We start from the raw sequence: 24,103 nt of genomic DNA, 5'->3' as shown, positions 1-24,103 counted from the left end.
AACATTCCTAACCTGGTGAAGGAAAGAGACATACAAGTTCAAGAAGCACAGAAAGTTTCAAACAAGATGAACCCAAAGAGGTCAACACCAAGACATGTCATAATTAAAATGCCAGAGTTTAAAGACAAAGAGAGAATCTTAAAAGCATCGTGAGGAAGGCAGTTGTTACCTACAAGGGAACTCCCTTAACATTGTCAGCTGATTTCTCAACAGAAACGTTGCAGGCAAGGATTGGCTTGAAATATTCAAAATGATGAAAAGCAAGAACTTACAACCAAGACTACTCTACCCAGTAAGGCAATCATTTAAAACTGGAGTTATAAAGTTTCCCAGACAAGAAAAAGCTAAAGAAGTTCATCACAACCAAACCAGTATGACAGGAAATGTTAGAGGGACTTATTTAAGGAAAAAACAAAAAACCCACATAAATATGAAGAGTAAAATGGCAATAACTATGTATCTATCAATACTCACTTTAAATGTAAGTGGATTAAATGCTCCAATCGAAACACACAGGGTGCTGAATGGATAAGAAAACAAGACCCATACATATGCTGTCTACAAGAGACTCATTTCATATTGAAAGGCACACAGACTGAAAGGGATGGGAAAAGATATTTCATACAAAAGGAAATGAAAAAACGCTGGGGTAGCAATACTTACATCAGACAAGATAGACTTTAAAATAAAGATATAATAAGATTCAAAAGAAGGACAGCTGCATTGGGATTCAGGAAAAGATGGTCATCTCCATAGACAAATTATGAAAACAAAATATATAGCTTGAAAGTAGACTGTGAACCTGAACACCCAGAAGCTCCTCCATCAGTTACCAAAATTAATATGAATTTGTAACCAAAATTAATATGAATGGAATAAGTAATTCCAGTGGAATGGTGAATGCACGGAACATACCAGTGTTAGCAAAATGGCAAAATTCACATAGCATTAAAGTTATACTTCAAGAGCTAAGACATCTAATGATGTCCCAAGAAAATATGAGGCTTCTGCAGCCACCAGAAGAAGCCAAACATACATGTATGGACAAACATACAACAATTAATTTTAATGGATCTCAAACTTGTCTTAAATCAACAGTCTCCTACTCTTGGTAATGTCTTGATTGAATATCACAATGAAAATACCCACCCATTAAATAAAAGAATTTCAGCTGGTAAACAAGAGTTAGGCATTTGTTAAGAATATATTTAATGTATGTACAGATATTATCTTTCCGGTAACAGGAGAAAAATTGCAGCACAATTTTTTTAAGGCACTGTCATTTAAACACAAACCTGGAGTGCTCAAAATAGAATTCAGGTTTATAAGATGACAATATGGTGAGAAGTATCAGATAGCTGGAGAAGCATGTGTGTTTCTAAAAAGTAAAAATCTCAATTGGGAAAAAGAAATGGCACGCTTTATCCATCTTGCTTAGGGAAAGAGTTTTCAGTTTAAATTGTCTAAAGTAGCAGGTACAATGAATATTTAATTTTTGAAGCTGTGTGGGGGCTGACTGCTAGTCGTCTCAAAAGTATGTTCAGAATTCTTTTAACACCTGCACTTATAATTTTAAAAAATGTCATGAGGAAGGTTGATGAATTTCTGTTAAAAAAAGAAAGAAGGAAAGACATTTCATAATGATAAAGGAATCAATCCAACAAGAGGATATAACCCTTATAAACATTTATTCACCCAACATAGGAGCACCTAAATATATAAAGCAAAGGTTGATGGACATGAAAGGAGAGATTGACAGTAATACAGTCATAGGAGGGACTTTAACACCCCACTGACATCAATGGATGGACCTTCCAGACAGAAAATCAACAAGGAAACAGCAGCCTTAAATGATACATCAGACCAGATGGATTTAATTGACATTTTTAGACCATTTTACTTCCCCCAAAACAGAATATAGCCATATAAGATAAATATAAAACTAACTCAATGTGAATTTTAATCAAATATTTCCTTTATAATTTACATGTAATAAATGTAAAATGGTTGAATGAGTTATAATGATTATTCTGCTTTCTTCTACAGATTGTAGTGGAAGAGTTCCTAGAAGATATAAATAACATCTTGAACTCAGGTGAAGTGCCTAATTTATTTGAAAAGGATGAACTGGAGCAGGTTTTAGCAGCTACCAGACCAAGAGCAAAAGAAGCAGGAATTTCCGAGGGGAATAGAGATGAGGTAGGACGTGTGAAAATGGTTATATGGCTTTGTAAAACAAAAACTTGTTTCAGCCTTTTTAAAAATGGTCTACCAGTCCCCTTAAGGAGTCCATGGATAGAATTTCTGTTTTCAGTACAGTTGGTTTCCTTTGTAATTCTCTGTACTTTATTTCCTGCATTCAAAGTGTTGGTTCACCAGACTCCCAACAAGGTCCATGGAATGCAGAAAACAGAAACCCTACAGCCCCCATGGAGGACATAGTCTTGTCCAAACTAGACAGCTTCTTTTATCATTCTTTAAACACAAATTTATTTTACACACTCTCAGTGCCCTGTCTGAGGAGTCCAGTATTTTTGACTCCCTTGCCTATCAGCAAGGTTATGGTACAAGTTAAACAGAAATGAATTCTCTGTCTCTCTCTCTGTCTCTCTCTCTGTCTCTCTGTCTCTCTGTCTCTCTGTCTCTCTGTCTCTCTCTCTCCACAGCTGCTGTGCACTTCCATTTCTCCAAATTCTGTGCTAGGTTCCATATGCTACTATTTGTCTGCCCCACTCTTTCCCTTCTTTCTTCACCTTTTTTGTTTTTAACTTTATGGCCATTCTTTCTCAAGTCTTCTATGTCCTTTCATGAGAATTTCCTCTACAGCCAGATCAGGGATTATAGGTACAGACAGCAAGATTGACTTCAGCTAATGTAAGCAGAAATGGGTTTATTCAGGGGACACGGAATCATTGGGAGGGCCAAAGAAAGGGATTCCAGGCTACGTTCCTTGGAATAAATATGAAATGCACACTGCAGAAGTCAATGTTCAAGGAAGCTGGCACCTCTGCCACAATCATTCCTGCTAAGCCAGAAAGCCACTAACCCAATCGGTATGCTTTCAGCAGCCAGCTCCAAAGCCATGCAACCCCCACTCTGTCAGGAAGCAGAAGAAATAAGGAGCTGTTGGCTATCAAACTAGGTGTTCCCTGGGGGAGGAGGGATATGAAATTGGCCCCCCTACACAGAAGAGAAGGACAGACCAAAATAAGAGAGAGACCACTCCAGGTTGGGAGGTGGCAGGTTTCATAAGCAAGGGAACTTACATCCAAGGCTCTGGTCTTGGGTGACCACAAAATGAGTAGATCTCCACAGCGGCCCACCAGAACCTTAAAAGTTTATAAAGAGGCCTTAACTGGGTTCAGTCATGTATATTGTCCAGATGGTCTCAACAACACATTTCTCTCTCAAGGCTGTGTCCTTGAAACAACTCCCACTGTGGGACTGGCGGGCAGAACACACAATCCAAAGACAAACTAGGGGGTGAGAGGTCTCCAGTTGCCTGGGTCTAGCTCAGGGGTGTCCAAACGTTTTTCAACATTTTTCACCAAGGGCCATATGCGGTAAAATACACAAACAGCCGGGCCACTCACTCAAGGTGAAGTATGTATTGCCTCACCTAGTTTATTTAAGTAAACTAAATATATTTTTGGAATTTGCTGTGGGCCAATTAACAATGGATCATGGGCTGCAGTTGGCCTGCAGGCCGCAGTTCAGACACCCCTGGTCTAGCTCATAGGTCAACGGGTGGTCACATCCTCTCAGTGACCTCCTCCAACAGGAGCCACATCCGGGGATACTGGCTCCAGGTCCATGCCACTTCTGTCAGATTCTGCACCTGCAAAACTGGTTGCCCTGTACCCTGGTCCTCTACCAACGGTCCTCTCCCCCAGAGCAAAACCTTATATGAATACCTCTCTCTACTTTGTTCAAGAGGTCTCCTTAAATACACTGATAAGGAGGGTCTACATCACATCCAGCACTTTAGGAGCAAAGGAGTCTGCAAAATGTCATTTTTAATCTTTCCAGGCTGCATGAGAAAAAGAGGTGGGAATAGACGATCAACAGAACAATTTACACATTTACTACACTAATGTATTTCAATTATTATTGGTAGACTCAGATGCATTAGCCAACACTTATTTTCATTGTTGTTTCATCATTCTTTTAAACTGAAAAATATCTTTCTTTTTGTCAGGTGTTTCAATACTTTATCAACAGAGTCCGTCAGAAGCTGCACATTGTTCTCTGCATGAGCCCTGTGGGGGAGGCCTTCCGGTCCCGATGCCGGATGTTTCCCTCCCTAGTGAACTGCTGCACCATTGATTGGTTTGTCCAGGTTGGTGACTTCCCAGGATATCTCTTTGAGAAATTAGACTTGCCTGATTTTAAAGGCGTAACACATTGTCCAAGAATAACTTAAGGGTACTTGCATTAGCTTTAAATCCCAGTAGGGATTTATTCACATACAAGGGACGACAACAACAACAATCAAAGAAAGGCAAAACAAAATTTATAAAAGAAGAGCAGATTATTGAGTTTAGCAATGCACAAGTGAACAGTGATCTTGACAAGGGCTGTATCAGTGGCATGATGGGAGAAAATGTTGAAGAGAGAACAAGGGAGAAGAATCAGAGACAGTGAGCACAGTAGCGCCCCCGCCCGACCCCATCTGCGGTTTCACTTTCCATGGTTTCAGTTACCCACAGTCAACCTCAGTCTAAAAATATTAAATGGAAAATTCCAGAAGTAAGTAATTTGTAAGTTTTAAGTTGCATGCCATTCTGAGTAGCATCGTGAAGTCTCACATCATCCCGTTCTGTCCTGCCTGGGATGTGAATCATCCCTTTGTCCAGCATATCCCAGCTGTATATGCTACCTGCCCATTAGTGACTTAGTCTCAGTTATCAAATCAACTATGGAGGTATCACAGTGTTTGTGTTCAAGTAACTCTTATTTTACTTAATAATGGCCCCAAAGCATAATAGTAGTGACGCAGGCAGTTTGGATATGCCAAAAAAAAAAAAAAACCTACAAAGCTCTTCCTTTAAGTGAAAAGGTGTGTATGTATAGGAAAAAAACAGTACATATAAGGTCCAGCAGTATCCACAGTTTTAGGCATTCATGGAGGTCTTGAAATTTATTCCTATCTCCCCAGATAAGCCTACTGTATAGGCAACACCTTCAAGAAATTTTGCCCCAAAGGAATACCAGTAGATGGGCAACACAGGGTTATGGTAGGTGAAGAGAAAAGTATTTTTAAGTGGGAAACACAAACAGCACATGTGTATGCTGATGGAAATGATCCCAAAAAAAAGAAATATATTGATGGTACAGCAGACAGAGTTAAGCATTGTTGGACCAATGTCTTTGAATCTACAAGAAGGGATGGGATCAAGTCCTCAGCAAAGGTGCTGACCTAGGCAGGGAGCATGCACAACTTAGCCCCAGAGCAACAGGAAGGAAAGTAGAGTATATGAGCACAGATGCAGGTAGATGGGAAGATGTGGAGGTGAGAGTTCATTGAAGTTCTATTTCCACTGCCTTTTTTTTTTTCAGTGATGTGGGAAGTGAGGTCATCAACTGGGAATGAAGAGGAAAGAGGAAGTGTTAACAGTCTGAGAAAGTGTATAGGGTGTAAAACACTTAGGAGAGTACATTAGGGATGTATTAGAAAATGTAGAAGCACTAATAGACTGCATGAGAACTCACTCAAGCTAGTTGTCATGAATTTGAAGTGAGGCCAGTGTGCATGGTTGTGTGTGTTTTTTCCACCACACACTGCTGCACAGCCACAGCTATGGGGTAACAGAAAGTTGCATTTGACTACAGTTCAGGCGACTTCAAAGAAACAAGAGAGAAGTAAAGGAGTTGAGGTGAACAGGACAGTGATTATAATAATGGACTTGATGTCCAAACTGCATAATAAGCTGAGTGAGCATATGAGGTACTTGTAATATATGTCATTTTACGACACCCAATCATTTATTCATTCCATCAACAAATATTTATTGAATTTCTATGTGCCAGACACTGTGTTGAGGACAGCAAATGCAGATCCGCACCCCCCTCTAAGAAACACAGTCATTCAATTCATTAAACATCATAGACATGAGTAGTTTACTAGGCAAAAGGGGGGGGTAAGGTAAGGAATAGTTCCAGAGGTATATGTTTTTCTTATTTGTTAAATTGTATATTATAGAAATGAGCAACAGATTTTCCAAATTATATCTTTCTTTACAGTGGCCCAGAGAAGCACTTCTTTCTGTATCAAAGACATTTTTCTCAAATGTTGATGCTGGAAGTGATGAAATGAAAGAAAAGCTTTCCCTCATGTGCGTGAATGTTCACTTGAGTGTCTTCAATATGGCAGAACGCTATTACACAGAGCTGCGGAGACGTTACTACACAACGCCCACCTCCTACTTGGAACTCATCAATCTCTACCTGTCTATGCTGAGTGATAAAAGGAAGCAGTTGGTTTCAGTAAGTTTAATATTATCTATCAAATAAATTATATATATTATATTAAACATATAATATATTATATATATATATATATATATATATATATATATATTATTGCTTGAATTTAAAACTTTTGTCAGAATGAGTGGAAGATCTATGTGCCATCTTATCTGCTGGATCCCTCTCCATCCTGACATGTGCCCTTGACAACCTACAATATGACAAAAAAGTGTTTCGTGCTGTCAGTCCACAGGCCTCCCCCTCCCTTGGTATTTATATGTTGTTTTCTATCATTTACGTGTCATTGACTCGGCAGAATGATAAGGATATTGCAAAAGCATCAAAGTCAAGCAGAGAACTAGTCATCTCTGCAGTATTTAATGTGAAAGAAAACTTTTTGTTAAGCAGTAGAGGTGGGGTTTTGGTGGTCTAATGTGTCAATTATTCCCATTAAGAGCAAAAGCTTCAGTGTCAGGCAGGCTATGTACAACCTATTCTCTGCCTCTTCCTTCTGACACAACCTGGAGCATATTTGATAAATTCTCTAAGTCTTCGTAGAAAATAAGGTTTTAAAATATCTGTATCGACCTCTTGGATTGTTGTGGGATTTAAATAAGTGAGATACTGTTTGTGAAGTACTTGGAATAGGATCTGATGCATATGAAGTGCTCAGAAAATAGTGCCTGCCACCACCACCACCACCACCACCACCATCATCATCATCATCCACCACCACCACCAACACCACCATCATCATCATCATGATCATCATCATCCACCACCACCACCAACACCACCATCATCATAATCATCATCTTCATCCACCACCACCACCACCACCATCATCATCATCATCATCATCCACCACCACCACCACCACCACCACCATCATCATCATCATCCACCACCACCACCACCACCACCACCATCATCATCATCATCATCCACCACCAACAACAACAACACCACCATCATCATCATCATCATCATCATCCACCACCACCACCACCACCACCATCATCATCATCATCATCATCCACCACCACCACCACCACCATCATCATCATCAGGCTATTAACATGATCTAAAACAGTAAAAATGAAAACATGTCCATTTAGATACTTTAAATGTCATTCAGAGGATTTTTTTACCTGGTAAATGCATGCCTAGTAGAAGATATTTTTGACAGATATTTTTGAAACCTGCCAATTTGTACCAAGCTTTCCGACTCACCTTCAGAAACATTATTCTCAGGTGCCTTCTCTACCAGATACCATCCCTTTGATTCTAATTAAAAGTTTCAAACCACTGAGACGTAGGGTCCATACCCAGCCACCAGAGGGAAGTACCTAGGACACTGTCTCCCCGGGGATTCTCCACCCTGCTGACCACCGGAGGAAACAAGTGTTGAAATAAACCTTCAAGGCTGAAAGCTGGTCATATGCTAGCCAGAAAAAGGACTAGGTCCTGGAGCATGCAGTCCAAACCACCAGCAGCAGGGTTAGATGGAGAAGACAAACATGTCTGCCATCCTGAGATTGACAAGCCTCTTTTACATAATGAGTTTGGGGAAGAAAGATGTAAGTTGTTTTGGAAGAATTTACATTGTTTCAGGGGTTTGGGGGGAAGGTGAAGCAGGGATAGTTCTGGGATAAATGAATTGTATATCAAAAAAAATTATTTGATGGTCTTGGATTGGTTGTGGGCACACTCCAGAATGTTCATGTATAAACAAGATGAGGTAGTGTCTGGTAGTAGGCTAATCATTGAAATGAACACAGAAGTTAATTCAAAGTTGCAACATACATTCAGGAATATGAGTTGGTAGTCCTTTGTTAGTTTCCGCCCATGACTGATTAACTTTGCTTGTCTCTTGCTCCCATCCTCCAGCCTGCTGTAATTTAGTTTAGGATATCTCAGAATTTTTCTCTTGTCATAAGCTCTAAGAGCTGTGGCCTCCAGGAATTTCTATCTGATCTTGTCCCTCACTCATTCAACATGCAACTAAGCACCACAGAAAATTAAAACAATACCATGTGGACCCTCAGTGAGCCCATAATCCAGTGATGTCCCACTCCTGTGGCCAGGGGGCATGGATCCAAACCTAATGTGGTGAATGTCACAGCCATTTCCTAGAGTTCTGTTACCTGCAGATTTCTGTACGTTCACAGTTTTAAGTATTGCAAACTGATTTACTAGTTCTGTAGATGTAAAATTCTACTACCTGAGAAAGAGACGCCAGTAAACATACAGTTTCGAATACTTATTATAATGAATATTTTCATTGTCATCTAGGCACGTGACCGGGTGAAGAATGGTCTCAGCAAGCTGTTAGAAACAAATGTACTAGTAGATAAAATGAAATTAGATCTTTCCGCTTTAGAACCTGTTCTTCTAATAAAATCCCAAGATGTGGAAGCCCTGATGGACAAATTGGCAGTGGATCAAGAAAATGCCGATCAGGTACACTGATTCAGCTGACATTGTGGGTGAGAAAGCTTTGATCACCAACTGATCGCTTATATCCCGCGACACATGACTGGATTTCTTTTTTTATGTCATTAAAGTAATTGCTAGATTTAGCAATGCTTTTAAATTGTAAACAATCTCCCTTCAATAAATCAGCCTGGTTCTCTCTCTGAGAATGAGTGAACCCAAAGAGTGGCACAGAGAGAGTTGTGAGAAAAGTACCACCTATAAATGTAAAGCACCTATTCTCCTAGAAGGAACTGCTTTGTCTCCATTATTCTATTAATGTAGCCTGAGATGGACAAAGGCGTGTAAAATTCAGTACAGCTAATCCTCTTTCATCACTGGTCTAATCCAAAGGGGCAAATATGACTCATTATTATTGGCTTTTTTTTAAACTTTGAAATTCAAATATTGATCCCACTTAAGTCATTGTGTTTCAATGGCTAGGTCCGTAACATTGTGCAAGAAGATGAAGCGTCTGCAAAAGTGAAAGCTGAAGAAACCCAAGCAATAGCTGATGATGCGCAAAGAGATCTTGAAGAAGCTCTACCCGCACTCGACGCTGCTAATAGAGCCCTGGATTCCTTAGATAAAGCAGATATATCTGAAATCAGAGTTTTTACAAAACCCCCAGATATGGTCATGACTGTGATGGAAGCAATTTCCATTCTCTTGAATGCCAAGTGAGTAATTCAGAATCATGTATTGCCAAATACTTGGTGGAATTTCTTTGCTGTTTTTCTCAGTTTCCATTTATGTTTTCATTCTTTTCTCTGCTCTCTCACTGATTTGGTCAGTCATCTAACAGATTGAGTAACAAGCATTTTTTGTGCTAGATGATGAGAGATAGGAAGTTCTTCCCTACAAGGCACACACAGTCTACTGGAGAGACAGAACAGGAAAAATAATGTCAAGACACGCAAGAGTTGCATAGTATTCGGAGTGCTGGGAAAAGAGTGCCCCTGGGGAGATGTGAGAGGGTTTTTCAAGAGATGATGCTCAGTTAGAGAGTGAAACCCTTGGGAGAGCCCAGGGACGTTGGATGCTCATGGGACAGGATGGGGCTGGGCAGGGATTTCATCTTGGAAGGTCTTGTATGCTGTGCTAAGCAGCTCAGATCGCACCTTGGAGATACATAGTTTTCAAACTTTGTTTAATAATACAATCTTTTTTTTCAGGGAAAACTAGGTTATCAAAAACTTTTCTGTGTAAAATTGATCAGAGCAAGAGTGGAGGGTCCAGGACACCCTGTAGCCAGGCTTCCCTAACTGACCCTCTTGCCAGCCCCTCAGTGGGGCATGGGCGCTCTGCAAAGCACAGATGGAGAGCCCTGGCCTCAGGGGACTGAGGACTTGAACATGTTCAATACAATCATATTTTCCTGTGAGAAAGAACAATTTGACAAACGTTCACAGGTGGTGAGATTGACTGAGAGACATAAAACCAGTCAGAAGGTGATTGTGGTATCTTGGCAGGAGATTTTAAGGCTCTAAACCAAGGAAAGAGAGGTAAAAATGTTCCTGGGGCATTTAAAAAATAAAACTATTATTTTTATAACACTTTACATTTCAAAAACTCTATGATTTTATAATTCATCTTTCTCTACCAAAACTAGGTTGTATGAAACATTTGTCATTCAATTACCTGTCTCCTCATGCATTGCAGTGTTGGTAACTGCCAATTACTGGGCTTATAGTATTGAGATTAAAACTACTCACTTATTGGGGTAATATCTTAATGTTCTCAAAGGAATACATTTCTTTTGTTCTCGTATTACTTTATTACAATGCTATTAACTTATCCTATGTGTCTTTCAGGCCTGACTGGCCAACAGCAAAGCAACTTCTGGGTGACTCTAACTTTCTAAGAAGACTTTTAGAATATGATAAGGAAAACATAAAACCTCAAATATTGGCAAAGCTTCAAAAGTATATTAATAATCCTGATTTTGTGCCTGAAAAAGTAGAGAAAGTGTCCAAAGCATGTAAATCCATGTGCATGTGGGTAAGAGCGATGGATTTGTACTCTCGGGTCGTCAAAGAAGTTGAACCAAAGAGACAAAAATTACGTGCTGCACAGGTATTTTATATTTTATAAAATTAAACACCATGACCATCATTCAAGCTCCCCTTACAATGCCACTGTGACACTACGTACACACCATCAGTAGTAGCGATGCAATTGGAAATTAGTTTTTGTTTTAAAAAATAGCAGGCAAAGATTTTTTTTTTCAGAAATGACCTCTAAAATCAGTCCTCTTCCAGCATAAAAGGAAAATGAGTTCTTAGTATGTTTATATTGCCTACGGTACTTCTGAGGTGCCTTTTAACTCCAGCATCTGATGCTCTCTGATTCCATTTTATAAATACTCCCACCCTTGATGGTGGTGCCATCTGAGGTTCTAAAAACCAGATTAACTGGCAATCATAAGGGAGGTCCCAAGCAAAACACAGAATGGTCATTTAGTGGAGCAGGTTACTGTGGCTATAGAGCAAGGGTTGGCAAACTTTTTCTATAAAGATGCAGATTGTAAATATTTTCAGCTTTGCTGGCTATATGGTCTCTGTTGCAGTTACTCAGCTCTTCCCTTGCAGCATAAAACCAGCTATCAACAATTCATACATGAATAAGCATGGCCGAGTGCCAATAGAACTTTATTTATGGACACTGGACTTTGAATTTCATACAGTTATCATGTGTCATGAAATATGGTCTTCTTTTGATTTTTTTCCCCAACCATTTAAAAAGGTAAAAACATTTTTAGCTCACAAACCATACGAAAACAGGCAACAGGCTGGAACTGGCCTGCAGGCTGTAGTTTACAGACCCCTGCTCCAGAGAACTAGTTAGGAAAGATGAGTTTTCATTATTGCATGAATATTCCATTTGTTTGGTCATTTAAAGTTAATAATCAAGTGTAGTAACTAATTCATCCCAAATGCTTTGGTATGTCTGTTTCTCTGTTCCTTCTATGAATTGTTTTGTTGGGTTTTGTTTTCATCTGTTTGCTTCTGTTCTTATTTTATTCTATTCTGTATTTGTTTTAACTTTGTATATCATATCAAAATATTTTAGGACATGAAAAAGGGAACATAAATCCTACTTTTTTAAAAAAAATCTATTATAAATGTGCAAGTATGATCTTTTTGGGGGCCTATTCATAAATATTTACTTGATTTTATTAGGCAGAACTTGATGTTACTATGGCTACTCTAAAAGCAAAGCAAGCATTACTAAAACAAGTGGAAGATCAAATCCAGGCTTTACAAGATGAATATGACAAAAGTGTGAATGAGAAAGAAAGTCTGGGTAAGTAGCTCATAAAATTTATGTTGCTCAAGAGATGCCTAATTTTCAAAAGTAGAAAGAGTTTTAAAGCAGTTATATCTCAGCTTTAATTCAACATGTAAAATATATTTCCATTAGCCTTCTAGTATAAAAACAGAACTGGATATATTGTATATATTCAACTCCTATATCTGAATAGGGCTTGTTGGGACGTGTTACATTATAACACAAAGCAACATATGAATCTGATCCAGAAAATAAATGCTAGGGGGCACAGAGAGAGTGCTATCTTCAGCCAGAGTAATTAAATAATGCTAATTCCACTATAAACAGAAGCAGGTCAATAAATTTCTTATAGTTCGGGAAAATATTGAATAACATAACCTGAATTTCTTTAAATTTTCTAGCAAAGACTATGGCCCTGACAAAAGCACGTCTGGTACGTGCTGGAAAGCTGACGGCTGCTTTAGGAGATGAGCAAGTTCGATGGGAAGAAAGCATCCAGAAATTCAATGAGGAGATACCGAATGTCATCGGGAATGTGTTTATAGCAGCAGCTTGTGTGGCCTATTACGGAGCCTTCACAGCCCAGTATAGGCAATTGGCGAGTAACCTTGCTTTCTATAAGGAGCGGTGAGAAGCAACTGAAACTATGTGAACCGCGCGAGTCACTTCTCTGAGTGTAGATGGAGGCTCTCCAATGTGGAAGTTCTCCATCATGGAAACTTATTTAGACATTTCACAGTCCTCCACCTCCCCTGTCAGCTAGTGATGGTCTACCCCTAGCCTTTCCTTAACACATTCCTCCCTTTCCTTTCCTGCCTTAGAAAGTTATTCATCACTTACTTACACACACAGCACAAGAACCTGGGGGAAGAAAAAGCGACAGGCAGTCCCCTACCCTTATAATCAGAAGTGGCGTCTAAAGTCAGCCAGGATGCAGTGTTTTGAATTGATGAGACTGCTACAAAGAGCTAGGTCAGAGGAAAAAGCAGGAAATTCGATTATTTGGAGAGATTTTTTTTCAAGCCATTTTTATGAAATGCCTACCTAAAAATGTTTCGCCCTTGTCCCTGAGTTATAAAACCTAGTCAGCACGATCAATGCGCTGTACAACTGAAGCTGAAGTAGAATAATACTGTATGTCAACTATAAGAAAATATACATAGGGTGGCCAGTTAGCTCAGTTGGTTAGAGCATGGCCCTAATAATACCAAGGCTGCCGGTTCGATCCCCACATGGGCCGCTATGAGCTGTGCCCTTCTTAAAATATATTATAATCATCATGAGAGGTGGAGTAGAGCATAAGGAAGATAGTCAATGGTATTGTAACAGCTATGTAAGATGTCAGAGAGGTAGTAGTTTGGGGGAGAGGGGAGTTATCACCTTGTGAGAGGTGTAAATGTCTAACTATTATGTTGCTTTGTACACCTGAAACATACAAACAAACAAAAAAACCTAGTTTGCATATGTAGGACTCATATAGACTCTACAGGAGCTCAGGGGTCACCTGGTGCCATGTGGGCAATGGTGCCAGTGATGCTCTTGGGGGACAGACAGTTCCCTGGAGTGTGTGTGACTGTACCACTCACTGAAGGAGGTAACATACTAACATATTTCTCCCCATCTACTAATTTCTAGTAGCACCCACAGTCACTGTGATAACCTCAACTTCCCTACCTGCCTCCAGACTCTCCCAAGAGGGGCAATACACCCCTGATTGAAGACTACTGTGACAATCCTTGTCGTTTACACAAGAGGTCCAGATGAGAGGAGACATACCAAAGCCACAGCTAGTTAAAAGTTCTAGAATCCAGACCCCCCCCTCTTCCTTTCCTGCCTTAGAAAGTTATTCATCACTTACACACACAGCATAAGAACCTAGGGGAAGAAAAAGGGACAGGGAGTCCCCTACCCTTATGGTCAGAAGTGGCGTCTAAAGTCAGCCAGGACGAATAACTTTTTAGTCCACTTCTTATGTCTCATGCTCTGATGCCAGGGTGACTGGAGACAGGCGGGACTTGCTCCTAACCCGACATTCTGTGTATGTCTTCATTGACTGCGTGCTCCTGACTCTGTACAAGTAAACTCTCCTTCTGCAGCTTGTAGAGTGTTGGATCCAGGACTGTCAGTCTCTGGAGATTCCAATCAATCCTTCCTTCAGTCTCATTAACATTCTGGGCGACCCCTATGAAATACGGCAGTGGAACACAGATGGGCTGCCGCGTGACATGATCTCAACAGAAAATGGCATACTGGTTACTCAAGGGAGACGGTGGCCTCTGATGATTGATCCCCAAGATCAGGTATGTAACCAATGTTTCAGATAAAGAACAGCCTGTTAATTCTGCTTAATATTGTGCTGTCTGTTACAAATCTAACAGTGGACCTTAACATCTTGTAAGCTCTTGGGGATGTAGACCTAGAGGGAATTTAGAAGGCTTTCAGTCCAAGTCCCTCGTTTTGTGGATGTAGAAAGTAAAAAGGGAAGCATCCGAGAGCTCTGCATACTTAATTATGATTGAGTTTGTTTAGGGGGTTGACCATTACTTTTCTGTTTTCCATGGGAGAAATTCATTCCTGTACAGTCTTTGCTCCTAAAAGGTCTGAGGAGTCAAAATGAAGTCAAGGCCTGATGCATTTTAGGGCAAGCCTGCCTGGAACTTATGGAATTCCGTCATCTGACTCTTAAGCCCATGGTTCACATTGTACTAAATGGGGTTTGGAAAAGGAGAGTTTGGAAAAGCAGGGAGACAAGCTTGACGAGCAGAAGCATAGGCTTTATTTTCTGGTTGGGTCTTTGCTTCATTTGTTCCAAATTCAAATAAAAGGAAGAATCCCAAATGTTGGGCTTAAAAGGTGTTTTTAATGTGGGGGAATGGTTTTGTTATTTTTACCTTTTTTTTTCCTTACCTTTCAAATCTGTTTCTAGATTGAACAAAAGTTCTAAACTTTACTCTAAAAACTTCTAGCCATTTATAAAACTCTAAAGCAAATGTCCTGCTCTGTGCTTTCTCATCCAGGCAAACCGTTGGATAAGGAACAAGGAAAGCAAAAGTAATTTAAAGATCATTAAGCTTACAGATAGTCAGTTTTTACGCACACTTGAAAATGCGATCCGACTCGGTTTACCTGTCTTACTGGAAGAGGTTTGCTTTTTATTTTTCTTATGCTACTTCTCAACTTCCAGGTCATATCTGGAATACTATACAGGTCACATTAATATTTGTATCATGCTAAAGACACTAGTCAGGTCCATTTTCAAATGAGTCAAACCAATTGCCTTGCTTCTTAAACAATACACTCTCGTATGGCGAGCAATCAGTTGATTGAACACATTTTTCTATTTCCAGATATCGTTTTGATATTAAATGGCATGAGCTGTTTTCTGACTGACTCTCAGGCCTCACTGTGGCTTTTGATGGTTAGTTAGCAGCCCTGAAAATTCAAAGCAGTGATGCCATCAGGGACTGTCCACACACCACTAATGATGTGGAACCAGTAAAACGCTCCGGGGCATAAACATTATTTTCCACTTAGAGGTCAGAATTAGATTAAGTGACGTGATAAGAAAGAACTTTTGTTTTGTTTTGTTTTTTTCAAAAAAAGATGTTTGTTGAATCTAAGTGCTCCATTTCTTTAGAATCACTGCAAGAATGGATGGTTTTGAAATTGTTCACACATTATTTGAAAATCAATGCCAAACAATACAGATGTGGTTGTTGCCCTCAATATCTTACAGTCCAGTTGGGGACAAAGACAGTAAACAGAGAAAAGAGAGAGGAAATAAGAGACAAGGGAAGAAAGAGAACTTGTGCTAAGGGCTTTGCAGGGGCAAGCCCAGTGCTGCATAACCATCAAGGGGATGGGAGGTAGGAAACGAATTTAGATGCTACTGGTAGTAACGTTTGTGCTCCTACTTGTATGAGTTCAGCCATGTGAGGAGCTCAGAGTAAGGGCTCCCAAGCAAAGGCTACAACATGTTCAAAGGCCTTGGGCACAAAAGAGACTGGTTAATGGTTGTGGTTTATTTACCTGATTTACCATTCTATTTGTATAAGAGAAGAATGAATGTGAGCGAAAGCAAAGGCTGTGAGCTGAGCATCCATTTAACCACGCCCAGAAGTATCTAGTGGCAAAGTGGTGAGAAGCTCAGAACAGACCATTAACTGGAGCAGCTGAGCCGCAGCGCCCGCATGCTGCCGGAATCATAATTAATATCAGCATTAGCTACCACTTACGGAGTGTTCACTACATGCCAGACTCTGCCCTTGGTATTTTGGTTTATTAACTCTTTAATCCTCACAGCAGAGGCTTTTAAATGTAACTGAAGTGCTCTTGGGGGTGGGGGTAGACCCCTGCTCAGGGCCCCTGACAGCAAGAGGACACTGACCAGCCTCTCCTGCTTTCTGTCACTTGGAGTCATTAGCATTATAGACGCAGCTGCTTTCTACCTTTGTAGGGTGGTAATTTTACACTGTCTCCACCCATTCATGGGTGTGAAATCAAGTTAGTCGATCTCAATTTTTTTAATGGAATAGAATAGAATTTTGAAAGCACAAAATTGTATCATGAGTAGTAAGGGAAGTTTTATCTCATAAACTTTTGTTTTAAATTACATGTTTGGGTACCATGTCACAATGTGAAATAGATTTGTTAACTATCGATTACAATCAAATTTTGACAGCTCCTGGGCCAGGGGCCCCAATCACATGCATGCTGACCTAAAAATCTCTGTCATGAGGTCTGTTGACAATGTCTGCCTGCTGGAGTTCTTACAAATGATCAGATTTGCTTCGAAAGGGAAAAAATAACTGTCTTATATAACATAGGTCCACAGACTTTTTCTGTAAAGAGCCAGATATTTTCGTTTGTTCAGGCCACATACAGTCTCTGTACAAATATTCAATGAACAAATCTTTTTTGTTTTGTTTTGGTTTGGGGGTTTTGTTTGTTTGTTTTTAGAAAGGTAAAAACCATTCTTAGCTTAAGAGCCATACAGAACCGGGCCACAAAGGGCCAGATTTGCACAGCAGGTGGCCAACTCATGACTTACAACAACTATGAAAGTGAACAGATTTTCCTTTGTCTGGGGCCTGTTGCAGGACCACCCTGCAAACTAAGAAAGAAGCTTTCTTAGTTTCTTTCTCATGGGGATGAATAGTGTGTTGCCTTCACATGCTCTTACTTCCTGAGACTCCTGATAAAACAATCGCTGGAACACGGACACTGTTGGAGGTAGTGAGAGGACACTTAGAAATATCTGTAAGGTCACTAAAACACTGCTTGTTCAAACTAAGGAGTCTAGAGAAGTTGACATACATTTTAATGCCTTGTTTTTGTACTTTCGTTTTAATTGTTAAGCTTAAGGAAACCTTGGATCCAGCTATAGAACCCATTCTTTTGAAACAGACCTTCGTAAGTGGTGGACGCCTGCTCATTCGTCTTGGAGACTCAGACATTGATTATGATAAAAATTTCAGGTTCTACATGACAACCAAATTGCCAAATCCCCACTACCTACCTGAGGTAAGAGCTGTGGGTCTGGAACTCCCAGCCTGAATGGCTTAGTATAGCCGGACGGGTCTCTGAAATGTCGTGGGTTCCCACCTGAGGGGACAAGTCTCCTCCAGGTCCCTCTTCTCCCTCCAAAACCACCTTTCCTTCCACCATCCTCTACTCTTCCTTCTCTCCTGAGTCCTGATTCTGATTCCAATCACCCGTCTACTGGCCACGTAGTTGGGACTCAAATCCTGCCCATCTTGTCCCCAGGCCGTTGCCCTGTCTCACTACCCTGCACATCTCCAGCGATCACACCATTGCCCTCCTGGTGCTCAGTGGCTCCTCCCATCACAGGGCACCAATCCCTTCCAGTCATTCTTCTCCCTTCTTCAACACAAGGACATTTGTGCCTACTCATTGTGGCTGATACATAAATCAGAGTTTAAGAGTCTTGGGAGGGGGGCAGAAATCAATGTTTAAGTGTGCAGATGCCCATGGCATATGGCCCCAAACAAAGAGGTTGTCAGCTTGAAAACTCTGGTGACTGGCAATGTCAGAGAGTCATGATTCAAACGTCCAGTATGTCTGTACTTAGAGTTCTTGGAGAGGAGGCATCTTGTCCCCTTCCTCATGCTCTTCGACTATATGAGAGAACTTGGTGAACCCCACTTCCATACACATGTCCCTGAGCCTCGACAGGATCCAGAAGAACCCCTATTCTTGTGCTGCAGAGCCCAAGGCAGTCGCAACAGAAATGAAGACAGCTAGGACCCCTTTCTCCCTTCCCGGAAGGGGCTCCGCGGGGCTGCTCCACCCCTGCAACCCTCAGTGCTGCCGCAGCTCCAAGCACTGCGGCACCCTCTGCAGGATCTTCCCAGCCCTGCAGGTCTCCCCTTCACTAATAGGGCCTGCGCAATAGGGCAGGGACTTCACAAATCAGAACGCATTACATACACACACACACACACACACACACACACACACACACACACACCACAACACACACACACATATTTTTTTTTTTAAATCCTTGAGCATACCCTTTCAATTATGTTATTTTCACTTTAGTTACTGAATTTCTCATAGCCACTTGTCTTCATAGATGTGTTTCGGTTGAATGAAATTGACGCATTTCTTGAATAAGATGAGCGAAATACCATCAAAAGCCTAGGTCACGGTTTTCTGTCAGCCTTAAGGGGGCTACTTACATAGCCACTGCCAGAGCACATGTCCCAAGTCCCATTTTAGAGTTTAGGAAAGTGACCAATGTGCCAACTTACAACTTTTGATTTTTCACTTATTTAACTCTTGAGAGGAAGCATCAGACACCTTACCCAACTCTAGCTCTGTGACTGTGGGCAAATCATTCCATTTCCTGGATCCTCAAGTCATTTACACATGAGGTCCAGATGGGAGGTGACGTGCCCAAAGCCACAGCTAGTTAATAGTATAGTTGTAGGGGGTCTGGATTCTAAAGTTGAGAGAAAACCTACTTCAAGGATTTATTGTGAAGGTTAAATAAGAATAACATAGGTAAAATATGACATTCAAACACCTACTCTTATTATTATTTATTCTTTTTGCTGTTGACTTATTCAAGTAATGTCAGAATATTGTATTATAGCCAATAATTTTTCATAAAAATGTTATGATGAGACAAAATATGTAAAGCTCTATTATTATCAATAATATCTTCTTTTTAACTAGTACAAACTGTGACTATAAGTGATTTTATTACCTCATTTGGTCCTCACAAATACCCTGTGAGCTGTCACCTTCATTATCCCAGTTTTTAAATATCAGGGACTAAAGCTCAGCTTGAATGAATGGCTTGTCCAGCATCATACATGTACTAATGGGTGCACCTTGCAACCCAAGCAATTGATTCTATAATTCTGCTTCTTCCTAATCCTTCTCTGGCTCACCTATAACTGTGGCATTTGAGGAACAAGACTGTCACTCATATTGGCAGGGAAATTCATAAGACATAGTATGCTTGATGTGTGTGGGGATGGGTATGTTCACAATTAGACCCGAGATACATCCAGCTGGGTACTAATGAGCCATGTTCTAATAAAGAACGCAGTTCTTATTTTATTAGTCTGAACTTAAGCATTTTTATAAACTCTATGCTTATTTTCTAGGTGTGCATTAAAGTTACTATTATCAATTTCACTGTAACCAAATCAGGTCTGGAGGATCAGTTATTAAGGTAAAAAAAAAGGGGGGGGGGACAAAGTTTCCTAATATTTTGTTTAGAAATTTTGACAAAAAAAATTTTAATATATGAAAAGAAAGCACCACTCATAAATCCTCAATCATAAAGATGACAGTAAATGGCCAAGTTCTTTACCTCTTTCATCACTTTTCACAGCTGCTGATCATGCCCACATTCTTCTCAAGAGGATCAGGGTTAGACCTGGTTAATTCTCACCCCGGGTTTGGGCCAGGCCTGCAGCTCAGCCTCTTCCCCTACACTAAGGTTTCCAGTCTTGGGCAAGTGAATGAAATCAGTCCTTCTACGGTTCCTAGACTCATTGCACCATATTGTGGAAAAAACTGCTACTCCTAAATATATTTTTCTTGTTCCACTTGTCTCCAAGAATTTTCTTAATGTATTTAATTTTACCAGCATTTGTCCTCAAAAAAAAAATAAATACCCTTTCTCGATATACTCTGTATGTTATTAAATCTCCATTTCCCAAAAATGAGATTATGGATTATTCATAATCATCAGAATTAGTCAACAGGTTTCGGAGGTAAAAAATTTTTAATATTTATTAATATAACAACTTTGATACTGGTTAAAAACTAATTATGGGTGTGTGTTCATTAACTCTAAAGGAAAAAATAATTTAGATCCATGTTCAAAATAAATATAATCCTTTATGTTCAAGTCAAGATTATCCTGATTTACTCATTATCTTTAATGAGTTTGTTTCTTTTTCCTTGTTTATTTTAGGAACCTATTCTGACAACTGCTAACTTGCTTAACTTCTGCTAGGCTAACTTCTTTCTAGACAAAGAGTATTTCACCACCTTTTATAGACACATTCTAAGAACATTTTGCAGACCAGTTTATTCCCATGAAGAGTTAAGCTTAGCTATGTCACTACGTTGTCAGCATGTTAGACTGCCTGGGATGAGAAGGAGTGCCCTGACCCTAAATGGGGAGTTGGTGATGAGGTGTGGAATCCCTGGGCTGTATTTTGTACTCCTCTCTTCTGAAAAAATTCTTTAAAAAAATGAATTTGAGGTGATGATTTTTTTATGGTCTTCATACAGTAATTTTTAAAGTTTCTGAATTCAGCATGTGCATACTAAATAAACAAAAGGGATATTATATGAGGCAGTTCATTATAGTGAGTGATAGCATATGCCCTGGAGCCAGCCAACCCAAGTACAACCCAGCTCTGCCTCTCGAAGCCATGTGGCCTCAGGAAGTGACCCTCTAGGATCTGTTCTCTCATCTGTCAGCTGGAGTGGCAACCACTGTGCCCACCTCTCAGGAGCATTCAAAGGGTTGAAAGAGAAAATCCACATAAAACTTTCAGCAGGGTGCCTCTCACAGAGTGATGCTTAATAAAGATTAGCTCCTAAGAAGGGCTGGGAGCAAATTATGAGAGAACAATAAAGGGAGACAAAAGTTCACATGTTTAGATACGAGCTGGCAGTAAGGCCCCTTTATTAGATGCAATCAAGAATCATTTCAGGGAAGTGAAGGGTTTTCAGAATCTCCCATGTTGGTGTGAAAAGAATGTTCCAGGTACCATTTCCAGCCTGGCACAAGCAAGCATTAGAGACAGGAACTGAATGATTAGAGAGATCAAGCATTGGGCAGGTTTTCCTAAGAGAAGATGAGCAAAAGGTATGGGAACTGTGGTAGGGTATACATTTTGAAATACAAGATAAAGAATCAGAACTAATATGTAGTTCTGTGAATAGCCACTATGTAAACCCAGAAAAAGAGGAGACTTATGCATTAGGACTTAACTACTAGCATTAGTACTCAGCTAGGTAGTTATATATATATTTTATATATATAAGTTATATGTATATTTTATATATATACACAACTATATAAACTATATATATACAATTATATATATATACACACAACTATATATATATATACAACTATATAAATACATATATGTGTATATATATACAACTTTAGGGTGCAGACAAAACCATAATATATTCAAAATGGTGAATTTGATTTGCATATATAGGTATTTGCATAATGTAGGTATTCAAACTTTGGTTCTAGTGATGTGGTGCGACTTGAGAAACCTGAGCTGGAAGAACAAAGAATCAAGCTCATTGTGCGGATCAACACTGATAAAAACCAGCTGAAAGCTATTGAAGATAAAATCCTGAGAATGCTCTTTACATCTGAAGGAAATATTCTGGACAATGAAGAACTTATTGATACACTCCAGGAGTCAAAGGCAAGTGAAGTATTTTTAGTATTTATAAAAAGTATGTTGCTTCAAAAGCTACAACTGTACCCTTTGAGGGTTCCTGCAAAGTCTTTTAAAGCAAGAATGGTAGTTATATCTCGGCTGCCAGGGGCATGCATTCCTGGCTGGCACCAACCAAAGAAACAGTACATAAATTGTAGATAATGGCTCCTCTTGTCTGCCTTTTTTAATAAAATGGGTAATGTAAAGAAAGGGTACAAGACGTAATTTGAAAGAAATAACACAATTATATATTTATATTAATGTCACCCCCAACCAGGAAGACTCCTTGCTATTCCCAGCTGGAATTAATCTCTTCCTCCTTGGAACACCTGTAGCACCTTATCTGAACCTCTATTAGAGCATTTGTAACTGTTTACCTTATGTTACCATTATCTAATTACATGTCCTAACTCTTCTGTTAGGTTGTTAAATTGTATGTAGTGGGAATCTGTGAATAGTTCATCTTGATATTCCTTTTCCAAGAGCTAAGCACGGTGCCTTGCACATAAATGGTGCTCAATACAGCTGTGTTGATAATAAGATGAAGTTTTACATTAAACCTATTATTTATCAGATTCAAATCATAATTTTATAAGTGTACTGGAAACACAACCTATAAAATGATTTTTGTCCATTCATGACAAACATAAAATAAGAAAGCAACAGAAAATGGCAGACTAAACACTATGCCTGCATCTTTCTATGAACATATTAAAAGTACAACTAAATTACAGACAGTCAACCTGGAGAACCATCTGAAGTCTAGCTGAACAGAAGTCCTATAACTGGAAATATAAAGAAGAAACAACAACGAGACTGGTAGAAAGGGCAGAGACGCAAAACGGGCCCCAAATCTCCTAGTAGCAGTTGAGAACCAGGAAAGATACCTTGGCCATGGAGGTTCCCCCCAGAGGAGTGAGGGACCCCAGCCCCCCACACCAGGCTCCCCAGCCTGGAGTACTGGTGCCAGGAAGGAGAGTCCCACAACATCTAGCTGTGAAAAACAGTAGGGCAACCATTTGGGTAGGTGAGACAGAAAGCTGCATGAAACCGAGACATCCTCTTCAACAGCCCACACAAAGACTCACTCGCTTGCAGGCACTCACCTTGGGCTCCAGCGAAGGGACAGTGACGGGGGGCCTCAGGGACGTGCGGGAGGCAGACTGAAGGGTGTGGCTTTGTGGGGGGCTGGAAGACAGTCAGTATTTTCCCAATGAGGAGTCCCAGCCCGGTGTAGCCAGCAGGCAGGTGCCATCTTTACTATGTTGAGCCCGCCCCCACAGGCCAAATCTGAATCTGATTGGTCTGGTGAACTCCACTGCTCTGCCCTGCTGACTCACTGGGACCCTGCCCCACCCAACTCTCACACCAGAAGGCACTTTCTCTGAGAGCAGCCAGACCCTCCCCACATTGCACTCTTTCTGGGAAAACTGTCAGAGTTTATGGGCCCCAGGCCAGTGGCGACAGGCCTTTGTGGTGCTCTTGAGAGTTTTGCTGAGTCACTCCAGGGTCAGCAAAGCACCAAACCAGAGTCTACATTAACTTGGTGACCACAATTCTTCCCACTCTAGTGACTCCCTGAAATGCTGCTTCACTTAACTTGCATACCACAGGAGGCTTTATCAGTGGCTGAACCTTAAGGGAGCCAGCAGGTGGCAGCAGGCCTCCAAGTGTCCTGGATCTTTACAGAGTTACCCCAGGCCTAGTACTGGTGTCAGCTGTCCACAGTTAGGAGCATGACCTCTCCCACGTGCCTCCAGGTTGAGCACAGGCAGTGAACTATGGATCACTTTGTAGCTCCTACCAGGTAGCCACCCAGCCAGTCACAGGCAGTGACTGACCTGGGTCTGCACCAGAGCCTCTCCCAAAAGGCCCCAGAACCAACATACTTGGAGGTTGGCTTCAGA

General features: G+C 40.4%; 1 protein-coding gene across 1 annotated transcript in view; it reads left to right on the top strand.

The window, feature by feature from the left end:
• DNAH6 (dynein axonemal heavy chain 6) overlaps positions 1–24,103 on the top strand; it is a 248,391-nt gene that overhangs the window by 144,147 nt on the left and 80,141 nt on the right. The window contains exons 47-59 of the mRNA XM_081069736.1: positions 2,047–2,199; positions 4,199–4,339; positions 6,244–6,486; positions 8,764–8,931; positions 9,388–9,623; positions 10,758–11,019; positions 12,126–12,249; positions 12,636–12,832; positions 14,331–14,534; positions 15,252–15,377; positions 17,593–17,757; positions 19,875–19,942; positions 22,001–22,181. Coding sequence (XP_080925862.1) covers positions 2,047–2,199; positions 4,199–4,339; positions 6,244–6,486; positions 8,764–8,931; positions 9,388–9,623; positions 10,758–11,019; positions 12,126–12,249; positions 12,636–12,832; positions 14,331–14,534; positions 15,252–15,377; positions 17,593–17,757; positions 19,875–19,942; positions 22,001–22,181 — 2,268 coding nt within the window. The remainder of the gene's footprint in view (positions 1–2,046; positions 2,200–4,198; positions 4,340–6,243; positions 6,487–8,763; positions 8,932–9,387; positions 9,624–10,757; positions 11,020–12,125; positions 12,250–12,635; positions 12,833–14,330; positions 14,535–15,251; positions 15,378–17,592; positions 17,758–19,874; positions 19,943–22,000; positions 22,182–24,103) is intronic.

This window comes from Rhinolophus hipposideros, assembly GCF_964194185.1.
Source record: "Rhinolophus hipposideros genome assembly, chromosome: 12".
NCBI classification, from domain to species: Eukaryota; Metazoa; Chordata; class Mammalia; order Chiroptera; family Rhinolophidae; genus Rhinolophus; species Rhinolophus hipposideros.
This window is presented reverse-complemented; position numbering and strand designations above follow the sequence as displayed.